The sequence below is a fragment of the Cyprinodon tularosa genome, unplaced genomic scaffold, assembly GCF_016077235.1.
Source record: "Cyprinodon tularosa strain WSP-4 unplaced genomic scaffold, ASM1607723v1 ctg191, whole genome shotgun sequence".
Lineage (NCBI taxonomy): Eukaryota > Metazoa > Chordata > Actinopteri > Cyprinodontiformes > Cyprinodontidae > Cyprinodon > Cyprinodon tularosa.
The window spans coordinates 218,501-235,056 of NW_024038682.1; the positions used below are offsets into that span (position 1 = coordinate 218,501).

Below are 16,556 nucleotides of genomic sequence, written 5' to 3' on the forward strand. Positions count from 1 at the left end.
AATAAATGAATGATTACAGCAAATATATGTAAGAAGTTGCTAAATTATACAATGAGACATAAATGAAAACATTTATCTTAATTAGAACAGAAAAAAAATATATATATACATTAGTGCTGTCAAAATTATCGCGTTATTATCGCGTTAACGCGAGGCCATTTTAACGGCGATAATTTTTTTAACGTGAGATTAACGCTATGTGGTTTTATGGTAAAAATTTCCAAGTACATCCCGCTGCAGCCTGCGAGAAGGCGGGGCTATTTCCCCCCAGTGTATGCATTTCTCATAGGCTTCTAGAGCGGAGCTCCTCAAGGAAAAAAGACGCTCATACACTGGGTGATGCTAGTGCCTTTTCTTTAAGCCCCACCACCAACAAACAAGTTGAGTGTCTGGTAACTAGTAGCAACCTGAAATACGCTGAGAAAACAGATTACTGAGGGGAAATGGAATCTGCTACGGCACTCTTGCTGTCACAGGTCGGTATCGTGTGTGGGTGTGGGTGGGTGTGTGTGTGTGTGGGTGGGTGGGTGTGAGTGTGTTCTCATTTTTGTTAAGAGTCTGAAAAGTAACTTTCATAGACTACCTCCATCTAGTGATTTCGGTCTATTGATTTTGATGTATTGATTGAAAATTGTTCATTATTACCTTGGTTAATTAACATCTAATGTTAACTGTACTACATTTTATAGCAGTAGGGTAAAATGCTTGTCTTTGTTCAAAAGACTGTATTAACTGTAAAGACTGTCTTTTACATCAGCCTGTTTTCAGGGCCTTTTTTTTGGCTACATATTTGTTATTTTTTGCTACAGGCCTCCCCATCTTCTTGCCATATGTTTCTATGGCATAAATCAGTATCTGTGACCTGTTTTCATTTAAAAAAAAGAACATTGGCACAAACCTAGCCTGTATGTATTTTTTGTATGTCATCGAGAGTATTTAAATGATTTTCAATCAGAAAAAAAATTTGCGATTAAAATGCGATTAATCGCGAGTTAACTCAGGCATTGATGCGATTAATCGCGATTAAAAAAATTTAATCGATTGACAGCACTAATATACATATAATGAAGGAAGAAATGGTTGATTTGTGTGCGGCAAAAATACACAAATAATCTCCAGTTTTTAGTTGTGTTTTAGAAGAATAAATGACTAATATGAATTTTGAAATACATTTTCATGAATATTTTGACACTTTATATCAAAATAAAACAATATTAAAAAATATGCTATGTGCAGCAGCACATATGTTGTATTTGCAGTACAAACTGATCAGCTACAATCTGCTATCTTTTTGGGGTAAAAGTTGCATTTTTGGTACTTCCTGTGGGGCCGGTAAGTGATAACGTAGCTGCTTCCAGAAATGAGAGGAGGATGGCCTCCCCTTCCAGGTGACACTATCTCCAATCTTACTCAGAAGCTCCAAAGCATCTTGAAAAGAGCCTGATGTGGACGCCTCTGTCTGCTCCGAGTTTATAATAATTAAGTGAGTCTTCTGCTCCACAAGGGAAGCGTGAATAGCACTTAGCACTCCGTTTCCTGGTTCAGGATCTGGTAAGCTGGGAACAAGAACCACAGCTCGGCTCTGCTCTACACATTCTAAAACAGCATCAGCTACAGCTGCAAAGAGCAGAGCAAAGGGTTAATATCACATTAGTCCAATTCAACATGCCTGGTTTTGTATAAACTCACCTTGACCAGGTAAAACATCTCGATCATAAAGACAGAGACTGTAACCAAACTGATCTTCCAAAGTATTTATCAGGTATTTTATGTCGTCTTCATTCAGTCCTCCATCAAAGCTGCTTTTGTAACACATTAAAAATGCGTCATAGCTTTTTCCATCTAAACAGAAAAAAAGTTACTTCTGTAAAGCCAATCAAACAATTATTTAGGTACACATTAACATGCAATACCACCTGAATAAATGAAATTTAAGCTTTATCAGAGAGTTGCTGGTTCTCCTTTGCTTTTGTCATTCACATCTTTCCAAAACTTTCCCCTTTGTTTTGAAAGCTGTGTTAAAAGTTAAACATTTTCGGCCAACTAGCAACAAATTTGTGCTGCTGATAAAAGTAATGCACAAGTAAAATTTACGAATCAGCCTAGAGTAGGGCAGGACAATAATTTAATATCCATATCACAATACAATTATTTTCTATAACAGTTATATTACGCTAAATGCCTTTTTGGCATTTCAAAATACTGTAGCAATCTATGACTACAGAGTTTACAACAAATTGGCTACATGAGCAATGATGTTCACTTCAGACATGGAGCCTGTGATTACAGCTGTAGGCTGTGCGCAGCAATATACTACGTTTTTTCACAAAAAGGTGGAGAAGCATCCCTGTACCCTGCAACGGCTGTCCTAGCAAATGTCTCCAATTTAAGCATATGATAAATTATGTGTAAAACGTGTAGCAAGATGCTCATAAGAAAAAGCTGGTTGCACAGCTTATAGTCGGAGGAGAAGAGCAGAACATGGAGCACAGCCTTTACATATAAGAAGAGCCAAGCTTGTCATCCCTGACAGTGAACTGTCCAGGAAAATTATTGGCTGAGTTAGCTGATGAATTTAGCTTTAACTAAGCTAATTTTTGTTGTTTTAAAGGTTTGGTTTGTGCTTGGAAGAGTAAACTTGTGTTGTCAACATTTGCTGTGCTGTAAAAAAAACAGGCCTGAAATCTAAACCAAACGTTCACTAATAAACAAGAATATAATTAAAGATTAGGGTAAGTGGCATCAGTGAGAGAAAGAGAGAAATCTCAACAGGATTTCCAAAAGAAAAACATAAATTGCTGCCCCCCTTTGAGACTTTGGGTATATTTTTCAACCTGGTGTAGATACATTTAGCTGAAAACCTTGCAGAAATGTACTATTTCATGGAAGAAAGACTGACCTGAGGTGTAACTCTGGCATCCTTTGAAACCAAATTTGTCTCTCAGGAAAAGCATGACATCGATTCTAAACTTCACATATGTAACAACGGTCACAGTGATCAACACCACGATGCAGACTGTGCACATAGTTAGGATGAAGTATGAGGGGCCGACTGCAGAGGAACAATTAACAACAGCAAAATATTACAGCAATATCACACATTTTATGAGGTAAAATAAATTTTGTTTTAAATTTTCTCACCTTTTTTTTTTAGGGTGATCGTGACAAACTGGCTGAATGCAACACTTTCAAGTTTACAGCTAAAATTTGTATGCAGATCTTCCTCCAATACTTCTCTGAAGACTAAAGATGCATTCATATGACGGATTTTTGATTTATCTTCACTGATATACCAAAAATAAAAGCACAGAAAATTGTGGACATGGATAAGCCAGTATTGTGTCTGTGTAATTATATTGGCTACATTCAAAAATGCAAATTTTGCTCTTACCATGTATTATTGTAGAAAACCCGAAACTTATTGTTATCGTCAGTTGTTTCAACAAAGTCGTTTTCTCTAAACCAGAGCAGTGAATCGTCACAGGAACCTATGACAGCTCTACAACTAATCACCACTGTTGCACCTTAAAAAAAAAGTTTAAATCAGAATCAAACATAACCCGTTTAAATTTGAATGTCTTTTGCTCAATGCTGCAGTCAAAAAAGAAACTCACCAAGTTCTACTACAAACACTTGACCGTCCCTTGGTACTTTGATTCCAAGGGTGAGCTGATTCTTTACTGCAACTAAAAAATGCACAAGTTTTGTTTGCATAGCCAGCTCTCGATTAACTTACACATAAACAGATAAAAAGAGGGTGGTCTTACCAGGGGCAAAAAGTACTTCTCTGAAGGAGGCATTGTATACTTGACCAAAATACAAGAATGAAAGGGTGCAGCGGTAGACTCCAATTTCCTGTAATTCTTCACTCAGGTTGTAATATGTTCTATGCTCTACATTCTCCTGGCAAAGAAGCAACAATTTAAAAATCAAAGTGTTTCTATATTTCAAAATTCAAAAGCTAGAAAAGCTCCAAAATATTCAGATGCATGTCATTATCAGATCATAACCTCTGCAGATTTTTAATACCTTGTGCCATTTGGGTTCATAGCTGGTTATATCAGGAATACCCTCAGCAATTATTTTTTTTTCATCGCAGCTCGGTTCACAGTTTTCTATTGTGGTACATCTCTGACTGTACGTGTTGCTGAAGTTACAATCCTGGGATTGTTTTGAGCATACTGTTAGGTTGAACCACATCTGGCTGCTGGCACCACTGCAAATCAGCAATGAAAGATGAACATAGCATGAGAATCCTAATCCATGTTTCTCTTTGTTTGAAATTGTACTACAAAAAGTGAAGATTACAATCTTTAAAAAAAATAAAAATAAAAAATAATATATATATATATATATATATATATAGCAATATCATTTTAGGACAATTTGACTGTACCTTGAAGGACTGCATGAGTAATTCCCTTGATGCTTTACAGATGCACTGAGAATCACAAGGTGTGTCTGAAAAAAAATCAAACCAAGCTTCTGCTGCTCAGATGCTGACATGTTGCTGTACAAAAGCGTTTTCTGGTCATTCTCCTTTTTCCAGAGTATTGTCTTTGCAGTACCACTTGTATACCCATTACATCGCAGTGTCACAAGCTCCCCAACATTGACGAATATATCCTTGGATGTTGAAGGGAAAACACCTGCAAAAAAGATTGAAACAACTTTATTTCCATTATGCTTTTTTTTTTTTGCTCATACCATGTTTCTTTTTATCGTGTTTATCTGGTTTTACATTGTGTCATTATCTTGTTGCTTACTCAGTTAATTTTTGCTCTTTTTTTTTGCTTATACCATGCTCACTTTTATCGTGTTTTACATTGTGCATCCATTAGCTTTGTTGCTTTGTTAATTTCTTTATCCCATAATATTGTATTATGGAGAACTGCTAAAAAAATGACTGTATCTGCATTCATATAATAATTTTCTTTTCATTGTAAGAATAAGAATGTCAAAGATAAAGCAGGGAAAAAAAGTTATAGTTGTTTCATTATTGCCAAGCTAAATGCAACTCTTATAGATCTGTTATTTGACCTGCTATATAAAGAGGTTAACTTCAAATTTTTGTGAAATATTTACAAGAGAAAAACAAGGACCCTTAAAGAACCATTATTTCATTAAAATATTTACATTGGTTTTAAATGGAAGAAAAACTTTAAAAAATAACTTGGATACATTTTTTTCTATGGGATGTTGATGTTGGCACAAACTGGTGTTAAAAATATGCTCAAGGTTTCCAACCAAATTTAAAGGGAAATAGCTCATTAAAATATTAGTAGTCCTTGAAGTTTCATTTTGTAATTCATTAATTTGAAAGAATTTTATTCTATGTCGTTTGCTGCCAAATTTATTGTGAGCCTAAGTAGAAGGGCCAAAGAGCTCTTGTGTTGCAGAGCAGCAGTGTTTAGACCGCTAGAAAGGAGGGAAAGAACTCCTTTCTAGCTGACAGCTGTTGTTGTCAGATCTCCACATGTCCAGATTCTGAAGAAGCAAACTAATCTCAGAGCAGCATATAATTAGCATGTGTGACTGTTGGTATGATGTTCTGTCTCTCACATGCTTTACTTGTTTCGCACATAATATCACCTATTGTGCCTCTCTCAAGTTCCACCATAGTTTCCTCAACACACACAGTATTTTTCTAAAAGGTTTAGAGGATCATCAAGATTTTTTTGCTTTTTGTTTAAGTGAGACCTTCTTGTTTTTGTAACTCACCACTTATTTTGGTCTTGGACCAGGATTAAAATCTAATCATATAAATGTCATTCTTATTAAAGCTCCGGTGGGGAATGGTCATTTTGCATGTACTGTATTAGAAATTGCTATAGAATTCCACTGAGGAAAATGTGTCTAGACAGGACAGAAATCATCAAATTTAGCTCATACCTAAACAAAAAGAAAAATTGGGTTAGAAAGAGAATGGTGAAAAATACCCACATAGAAGATTTCTTTGATGTCAAAGTTTGGGTAAAAGGGGCTATCTGAGCTTGACATTCAACATTTTATTTATAATTTTTTTGTGATAGGGACAAAGGCTGTTCAAATTGAAATATATATTAAAAAGTTGTTAATGGCCCTATTGTAACAGGTAAAATTGTAATAAAGCAACTAAGGGCTTTTCTACCTATAAATTGTTTAAGTATCTTCAAACAAACATAATAATAATAGTGCATCATGATGGCAGATTTGCCAGCAACACTGGCTCTTATTGCAAGTGTCTTTTTTGGAAGAGTAAGTTAAACCACATCCTAATTTTTTGGAGGGGTCACAGTTCTGAAAGTAGACACATTTCCTCTGAAATGTTAGCAGGGTTTCTGTGGGCAGAAAATGTAGATTTCTTTTACGTCATACATTTAGTTATGCTATTTATCCAGTAAAAAATGTTTTTACCGAGTTTGTTTCACCTGCAAGGCTGAGAAAATGTCTGAGTGAGAGGTTGTTTTACACAAAACATACTTATTCCTACGACAAGTAAAATACTTTCTCAAGGTTGGTTTAAGTGTGTGTAATTTGTTTTTACTCTGATACAACCTTCACAGTTTATTCATCAACCTAAGTATGGGAGATAAACTCTGTCTAGTCAGAACAGGGCTGATAACTGTGCCACAAGGGCTGTATGATAAACTGTTCCCTCTTTGCGAAGATAAGAAAATAAAGTACCAACTAAGTGAAATCCATTGATCTCTTTATCTAACTGGGGTGAATACTTTTTTTCCCACTACAGTGTCTTCCGATCTAAAGATCTTTTGTTTCTTTTACCTCTGTTTCACCTCTTTCTTCTTTCATTTTGAACAAATCTTCTTTAGGGGGAACTGTTTATGTAAGGCTCTAGTAAAGCATCCTGTACAGGATTATTGTATTGTACACCTAGTGTTTGTAATATAATTCCAGGCTTAATGTTGTAGGTCTGTGTTAGTGCCAACAACAAGTCCATGTGTCTATATAGAGTATATGTTAATATGTATCTATGGATATTTTTGTATGTGTTTATATAAGGTGTTTATGTGATCTGTCTATGTCTATCTAACATGTCTGCGTTTACGTGAGCTATATATAGGTCGTATTGCAGCAACTTCAGGAAACATAGAAAAGCTGCTGAGAGGCTGCGGTCGGGCTGTTCCTTGTCTAAAGAGCTCGTTGAAAAATGGATCCGCTAAGATCAAAATGGTGCTGATGTGTGAACTTTTTTAGAAGAAAAAAGAAATAAAAAAAAAGTACAACACTCCAAAAGGTGAGTAATACACCCTGTTACAAATCTCCACCTACATCTAGATGACCCATTCCTCTTCAAACAACCAACCAAAGGAATAAAAACAAAACCATAACAGCTATAAACCCAGACAAACAAACATCAAAGTATTTTTTCATTTATATCTCTCAGCTTTATATCACATTCAAACCAGGTGACTATGAAACCAAGCGTTGGCAAGATGCTTAGAACAAATCATTATGTGGATGTGCTATAATTTTCTCCATTTGAATAAAACACAACTGACGTAATATATATATATATATATATATATATATATATATATATATATATATATATATATATATATATATATATATATATATATATATATATATATATATATATATATTTTTTTTTTATTATAATAATCTTCAGACCAGAGGAGGAAAGATCCACAGTTAGCCCACAGCTTAAATTACTACAGCTAGAAACCAATTATTATGTCTGAAATCTTGGTGTCATGATGGAATCTGACCTGAACTTCAGAGGCACATAAAGGCAGATACTAAGTCAACCTTTCATCACCTGAAGAACATTTTCAGGATCAATTGTAAGTAACTAATGTCCAAATAAAATCTACAAAAAAACAAACAAAAAAAACAAAACAATTTCAGTCATTAATCTTGAGCAGTTTGCTACAACAGTGTATTCATAGGTTTGCCTACAAAGTCCAACAAACAGCTACTGTATAGCTGATCTAAAACCCAGTGTTCTCACAGGAAGAAAGTAGAGATCACCAGCCTGGTTCTGAAGTCCTTCCACTGGCTCCCTGTAGCTCAGAGAATAGACTTCAAAATCCTTCTGTTAGTCTATAAATCACTAATTGGATCAGGTCCTAAAAATAGAACATGAACAAGAACATGAACCAGATATCCTCCAAGTTCGAGGCCATGATGTTTGTAGACCAGACATAGCTTTTTCCCATAACAAATCAGATTCTTTCTCAAGGTTTATTCATAACATGTTACTGTTAAACAGAGCGTTTTTAATTTGTTTTGACTTTGACTACTTTCCATTGTTATAAGTAAGGAGGAAAAAACCCTGCCCAGATTAGAACAGAGCAGAATGCTGTGCCATAAGGGCTGTATGATGAACTGTTCTCTCTTTGCAAAGATATGAATAAATGTGCAGACTGAGTGAAATCCATCGATCTCCGTTTATTTAACTAGGATGAATAGTTGAATACTTTTTTCCCACGACAATACACATGTGGACAAAATTGTTGATAACTCTCGTTTAACGAGGGGTACATACACTATACGAGTTTTTGCCCTTTTTGGGCTGATTTTCCAGTTGTGCAAATTGGTCGTCTTTATGTGAAAATTGGCAGAGTTTCCAAGCATTGCCGATTGACTGATGCAGATCTAGTTTACATGGATAATTTTATAAACAGTATTTTGATAGGCTGTGTAGAATATAGATTTTATATAGGCCTAACTTCCTGCAGTTACATTCAAGCTTAAAGCCCTGAACACATCTAATCTGATTTTGCATCCAATTCCACAGAAAGTCGTGTTTTATGAGGTTATGCTGTTTAGTGCTTATTGAGAGTCATTGGGGATGAACATGATTTTCTTCAAGAGGACTTGCATAGCTCCAAATGAGATTGTCCCCAGGTCTATTTTAGTTATACTACATGGCAATTTGGCTGCAAATTTATGGTTCCGGCAGGAAGAGAAAACAGTTATGAAGTGAAACATATCAGCTTTGGGAGAAAATACAAAATAAAATCTGTCAAAAGCACTGGAAAACAGTCTAGGTTGGAGTCGCACAACACGTATAGAGCAAGTGAGGCAGACTTGTGCATAGACAATTAATTAAATATTTTAAAAATCTCAATACTTCATCCATAATAGGAGTTCAGGAGAACAAAATACGGATAAAGTAAAAAAAGGAAACTCTTCGAACCTCGCAAAAACAAGGGACAGTAGAGAAAAGCGCAGCTTATCACTCAATCCCAAATCCCAAACTTTAACAAATTTCAGGATGACAGCAAAGGGATATAGTAAAATAGTGATCCTCTTTGAGCTTCACAAAAAAACTAAACAATGAGGGACACACAGTGCAGCTTATCACTCTCCATTATGAAAAAAACCCAACAAAATGAACAGATCTCTTTCTCTCTGATAATCACCTCTCACTGCGTCACCAAGTACCCATTAAAACCGTCCCATAGCCTTTATAGTTGTGTTTGCCTTTTCTTTAAATATAGTTCCCATTATATATTATATATATTTCTACACTCTAAAATATGGTGGGTCATGTTATCTACCCAAATACACTACCCATGCTCTGGGTCAAAATATTTTTCAAATCTACCAACCTATCATGCATCGGTTGACCCAACACCTGGTTGTTTGTGCTTTGAACTCATCACCTGAAAAGACAAGCTCCACCTGGGAAAACACCACGACCATGACTGTACATGACCCATGACAGTGTTAAACAAATGTATTAATTTTTTTATTGTCGTTACACTGTTACAAGTACATAGCAACGAATTTCACTCTGCATTTAACCCACCCCCTTGGGGAGCAGTGGGCTGCCATTGTGCGGTGACCGGGGATTAAGAGAGAGTGTCAGTCCGTGGGGGTGGGGCTTGAACTCAGAACCTCTGGGAAGTGCAATGCTCTAACCAATAGGACACACTCCCCTGGAGAGAGAGAGATATAGAGAGAGATGCGGCAAAGGACCACATGTTATATTCAAACCTGGGTCAGCCACATTGAGGACTGAGGTGTACATGGGTCGTGCCCGCTAACCACTGTGCCACCCAAAAATTCCCCTTCAAGGAAGGTGTCTGGAGCTGGGAGAGGTTGTGCAGCTTGTTCTTGATAAAATGTGGTCTAGTTAGCTTTGCTTTTTCATATACCTTATTGTAAAAATCTAATTAGGTACTTGCTAAACTGCAGAAAAACAAAACTATTGGGATACAGTAAATCACTTAGCAGTGCTTCATTTTCCTCCTTAATCCTGCACTACTCTTTCTCCCTGTGAGTGTGTGTGCGGATGCATGTGTCACTGTGCCCTAAGTGTGCTCATGCTTGCACTTGTGGTGCACTGTTATGATTCAAATGAGCAGAGACAGCTGTATGAGCAGACTTTGCTCTTTGTTAATTTAATTACGCTACAGCACCTAACTGTATAAATGTGTGGATAAATCCTAATCCTCTCTCAGAGACATAAATAAGTTCATTTTTTCTCAAATATTTTTGTTTCTATTTCTGTAGATCAATGGAAAAATTTGTCATCAACACTGTGGCTACCGTGGCAGCTGACAGACCTCAATCAAAAACTGTGGTTAATTTATCCCACCATTTGGGTAAAAGAAATGATAAATTATAAAGTTAAAACAATCCAGGATTTTTACTGATTTGACCCAGCGTTTGGGTAGAGGTTATTAACAAATATATTTGGTGGAATTTATTAAATTTAGCAATTCAACCCATAATTCAGGAAGAACCCATTTGTTGGGTTATAAAGCACCAACCCATCATGCTGGGTCAAATCACCTACTGCTGAGCCGGTGTAGTGATAGCCCGGCAGCTTTGCTGGAAATAATCGAGTTTGCCTTATTTCTGACCCACTTGTATTAATTGTGTATAAAAATTTTATATGTTCTGGTTGGTTCACAGACTGGGACAACTTTTTGTCCCAGTCTGTCTGGATCTCTCCCAGTCAAATGTGGGATATAGTGGAGCAGAAATGAAAAAAAAAAAAATAAATAAATAATGCACATATTGGGATTTGTTGAAGCAGTCTCTCTATAAGCGCTGCAGTCAGTGTGACATGGAAACAAATGGGTCTGGAGATAAAAAAAAATACAGTAAAATAAAAATCAAACGCATCATCCAGTGTGACCTAGACTTAATGGAGATCTGTCACTAGTTTGTCAGCTCTGCTCTGCCATAGTGCAAAGATGTCTGCATCTGTAAATACGCGACCCGCTCCAATGTAATTATAAACAGCAATTTCTAAGGCAACATAAACTGAGGCTTACATATTGTTAGGAGTCTAGTTTGTGTGGCCTGTTTGTATCTTTCCTTTTTCCACCACCAGGAGATGCCCTATCTTCGATGTCCCTCCCAGACCACCTGAGGCTCATTGGATCATTATCTGGAGGAGTATTTGAGCAGTGGGCTGTCACTACCTCGACCCCAGAGTGTTTGCCAGTTTCAGGGTTCTCTAGCCAAGCTGAGTTTAGCTTAATCTAACCTAGCTTTGTTTCTCTGAGTCTAACTTGTTTTTTGTCTTTAGTCTGTGGCAGGATGCTTTCCTGTGTTACTGGATACCTGGACCTTATCCCCCCTGTTATGAAAAACCGAGTTACACTGAGCAGTGGAAAACCTCCAAATGTTCCGTTCAAGTACCCATCGGAAATCTGAGTGACAGTCCGTTCCATTACTCCTCCGGGTCCAACGCTTGTCTACCTGTCCGCCCTCCAACGTGTGCACAATTCTCTGGATTTACCACACAGACTGGATTCAAGGACTAACAAGGTCCCCCTCAAACGTGAGTCCCACTCTTGCATAATCTAAGTGATTCCAAGATTCCCACGGTCCCTGAACTGACAACTGAACTTCCCTTCTCCAGTTCCGGGTCACCAGCTCACTGAGGTCCAGATCCAACTCCTGTATTACTCCCTCAATAAACCTGTTAAACTTTTTCCGTGCTCTCTGAGTGGTTTCTCTGCTTGACACATATATACTTCACCATAATATATTAGGGAGGGATTGCATTTGTGTAAGAGAACTACTTTGATCTGCTCCTGAAGTTCCTAAAAAAGGAGGAAGGCATCCTGGAGAGGCTTGAGCAGCTTATAACTGTGGAGAAGAGACAGGGTGTTTAAATAGGTATCTATATGGATGGATATTAAAATTTATATATATAGTTCTTGCACTATATATATACATACGTATGTATGTATATATGTATATATACACTCACCGGCCACTTTATTAGGTACCCCTTGCTAGTAATGGGTTGGACCCCCTTTTGCTATCAGAACTGCCTCAATTCTTCGTGGCATATATTCAACAATGTGCTGGAAGCATTCCTCAGGGAGTTTGGTCCATATTGACATGATGGCATCACACAGTTGCCGCAGATTTGTCGGCTGCACATCCATGATGCGAATCTCCCGTTCCACCACATCCCAAAGATGCTCTATTGGATTGAGATCTGGTGACTGTGGAGGCCATTTGAGTACAGTGAACTCATTGTCATGTTCAAGAAACCAGTCTGAGATGATTCCAGCTTTATGACATGGCGCATTATCCTGCTGAAAGTAGCCATCAGAAGTTGGGTACATTGTGGTCATAAAGGGATGGACATGGTCAGCAACAATACTCAGGTAGGCTGTGGCGTTGCAACGATTTGTACCAAGGGGCCCAAAGAGTGCCAAGAAAATATTCCCTTATACCATGACACCACCACCACCAGCCTGAACCGTTGATACAAGGCAGGATGGATCCATGCTTTCATGTTGTAGACGCCAAATTCTGACCCTACCATCCGAATGTCGCAGCAGAAATCGAGACTCATCAGACCAGGCAACGTTTTTCCAATCTTCTATCGTCCAATTTCGATGAGCTTGTGCAAATTGTAGCCTCAGTTTCCTGTTCTTAGCTGAAAGGAGTGGCACCCGGTGTGGTCTTCTGCTGCTGTAGCCCATCTGCCTCAAAGTTCGACGTACTGTGCGTTCAGAGATGCTCTTCTGCCCACCTTGGTTGTAACGGGTGGTTATTTGAGTCACTGTTGCCCTTCTATCAGCTCGAACCAGTCTGGCCATTCTCCTCTGACCTCTGGCATCAACAAGGCATTTCCGCCCACAGAACTGCCGCTCACTGGATGTTTTTTCTTTTTCGGACCATTCTCTGTAAACCCTAGAGATGGATGTGCGTGAAAATCCCAGTAGATCAGCAGTTTCTGAAATACTCACACCAGCCCTTCTGGCACCAACAATCATGCCACGTTCAAAGTCACTTAAATCACCTTTCTTCCCCATACTGATGCTCAGTTTGAACTGCAGGAGATTGTCTTGACCATGTCTACATGCCTAAATGCACTGAGTTGCCGCTATGTGATTGGCTGCTTAGAAATTAAGTGTTAACGAGCAGTTGGACAGGTGTACCTAATAAAGTGGCTGGTGATGTATATATATATATATATATATATATATATATATATATATATATATATATATATATATATATATAATGTGCAATTTACTATTTGACACCAAGTGCAAGAACTATATATTTAAATATCCATCCATATAGATACCTATTTAAACACCCTGTCATACTGTATGTGGGCACAGTGTATATACTGTATATATATCCCATGCACCTTTTTCTTAATTTGTCACATTCTTCTTCTTTAAATGTCTCAGCTGATGTAAAAAGTACTTTTCTGCACTGTGAGATCAATAAAGTCCTTTAACTTTGTGGAAAGCATGGACGGCATCAGGCAGCTCCAGCTATTTTTGCCTTCCTCTGATCAGTTTTACCTGTGACTGGTCTGGAGTTTCCGGTTTTTCCAGTTTCCATTTACTTTCACCTCACCACAATGTTTAGCTGTTTACAGTAAAGATTTTGCATAATCTTGTGAAAATAAAAAATAAAATGTCTCTAAATTTGCAGTCATTATTTTTTCAGGTCACAGTATGATACAGCATCATACTGTAGGAGAGCAATTGAGTAAAATATTATTCAGATTTAACTGTAAATTTAGGCTACATAAAGGATTTACAGTGAAGGTTAAAGGCATCATACTTTTTGTCCAGGCATGTTTCGTGAGTATATTTAAATCATTCCATTAGAACATGGTTGAGCATGTCTATCTTCCAGTGAATTTTCATATAATTTTCATTCAAACTATTGTCAGGTTCAAATTACCATTATGTTTATTATTTCATTAAACGAGGGTACCAACATTTTGATCCACTATCTGTATAATTTATTTCAATCACCTCCATTTTTGCTGTCATTACCTGAAGATTTTTTTTACGCAGTTTTGTCGCCCTTTCTCTCATGATGAAGAACATAATGTTATTTATGCCATCATAAGTATATCTGCATGTGCGCACCTTGGTGACATCATCAGGCGCGTAACCGTCAGTTTAGATGGATAATTAGGTCTTAAATAAAATGCATCAAAGCAGTCAAAAAGGCTGTAAATATGCTGACAGTTTAAATAGTAGCCTAAATGAGAGAATGTAGACTGTTAATGTACCATTAACTTACCTGCAAAAAGGAAAAGAATAAGCAGGACCATACTGATGTGTTCAGCAGCGCTGTATTTGTGAACTTTCTGCTCCTGTCTTACTTTCTTCCGAAGTAAAAAAAAGCAATTTCCTCATCGCGTGAGAGGCGAAGTGAAACCTAAGGACGGACACCACGATGCCTCTTACTCAGCTGAAACACCCACTTAAATCTTCCTGTTCTTGAAACCCTTTTTTTTTTTTTATCAGAAACATTTAAATTTAATTTTAAAATGGATGACTCCCACATTTACGCCTTCATTATTAGGAAGCTATTGTCGGATTATCATTTGTTGTTTTAAAGTGTGTTTGAGAAGTCAGAGCGGCACCCTGACTCATCCGTTGGGGCCACCCCACGCGCGTCAAAGCTGTGGAATGATACAAAGTCCCAAAAGCATCTTCGAAACAGTTTCCTTTTTTCTTCTGCAAAAGGAAAATAATATAAGAGCTGTACAGTTTTCACATTTTATGACAAAAGCCCCTAAAATTTTGAATTTTTAGATGTGTCATATTTTCTCCAACTGGATAAAAACAGGGTTAGGTGATCTTCTTTGGACCAAAGGAAAGATCCAGAGTTAGTGCTCAGCTTCAGCTATTACAGCTACTGATTATTGTTGAAATCTTGGTGTTATGACCTGAACCTTCAGAAGTAGGCTACTAGGTCAGCCTTTTATATGCCTAAGAATATTTCCAAAGTTAAAAGACTAATGTCAAAGCAGTTTGGATGTTAGATTTTTTAATCCTGGGAACAATGCAGACTCTTAAAAAGAATCATTAATGCAATTATCTATATTTATTACTGCCACAGTGTCTTCAATGGTAAAGTCTGTCAGACAAATGCAGCTGATTCAAAACGCTGCTGCTCATGGTCCAGGGCCGCTGGAAGTACTTTTGAACAAGGGGTGCTGAGGATTTATTTATTATTTTGGACAAAAGATCTACGAGCCTATTAGCCTATTTAAAATACAATTAAAATAAATAAGCAAATGGATTGAGATTTGTTGTAATACACTTCAGTGCATGCAAACAGGGTCACACAGACATCATCAGTTCTCTGTTGAATATATGCGCTATTGATTAAACTTCACAATAACACTAAAACAACATAGATTAGGTCAGCTCGCATGAAACTGAGTCACTGTGTTTTTCACACATGACTCTATTAGTTCCTTAATCCTCCTTAATCCAAACCACAAGAAAATAATTATATCATTACACTATTTAAACGTTACTGAACAGCTCTTCACATCCATCACACAAAGAATACAGGGTCAAAATAGATCAAAGATCAAAATAGCACTCTGAAATGCTATGGTTATCTTAAACTGCATGCATAGATACGAAACTGCTTGGCAGCACCATGCTAATACTCTGAGCTACAGGCAGGGTGCCCTGGTTGCAGGTGTCCAAATGTTGAGGTGCGCTCTGTGGTCATGGAAATAAAATCTCTCATGAGTGGAAAAATTCAAAATTTGTTTCAGTGCCATATTTCTGTCATTAGACCACGTTAGTTTACTTATTCTGTGAGCATGATTCCTAGAGCACATCAGCCCAGTTCTAAAGTACTTACAGAGGCTCCCTGTACTCAAAGAATTTAATAAAATCCCTCTGTTAGTCTGTAAATCACTGAATAAATCAGCTCCTAAATATATATTTCTTGTACTGTAATTGCATTGTCAGTAATTCTGAAATTTGATTCGCACAAAGATTTCAGTTGCACGAAACTGATAACATTGCCAAATAACCATGGTAACAATGCTTTTAGGCTGTGACAGAGAGATTTTTCAACATTCCTCAGAGATAATTTTTTTTACAGCCAACCAATAACTACTTGACAGACATTGTGAATCCCTAAAGAAACTGGCTGAAAGTAAGACTCCCTTATTTTGTTTTACATCTGTCACAATGGGGTGGAGGTTTGATAGGACCCAAATGCAGACACAGAAACTTAAGGTTGTTACTTGAAGGTTTCAATTAACTGAAAGTTCAACAAAAGCAAAAATCCAAAACATGAATCCACAAAAATCCAAAAAT

The 16,556-nt window shown here is 37.2% G+C and overlaps 1 protein-coding gene across 1 annotated transcript; it reads right to left on the minus strand.

Moving 5' to 3' along the window:
- Positions 1-1,072: 1,072 nt before the first annotated feature.
- Positions 1,073-14,648, minus strand: LOC119782325 (X-linked interleukin-1 receptor accessory protein-like 2). The gene is made up of 10 exons (XM_038283254.1): positions 14,506-14,648; positions 4,397-4,649; positions 4,030-4,216; positions 3,768-3,903; positions 3,615-3,686; positions 3,392-3,524; positions 3,142-3,284; positions 2,900-3,052; positions 1,690-1,842; positions 1,073-1,617 (listed from the first exon to the last, which is right to left on the minus strand). Exons 1-10 carry the CDS (start codon positions 14,534-14,536, stop codon positions 1,274-1,276), a joined length of 1,605 nt encoding a protein of 534 aa, XP_038139182.1. The 5' UTR covers positions 14,537-14,648; the 3' UTR covers positions 1,073-1,273.
- Positions 14,649-16,556: the final 1,908 nt, after the last annotated feature.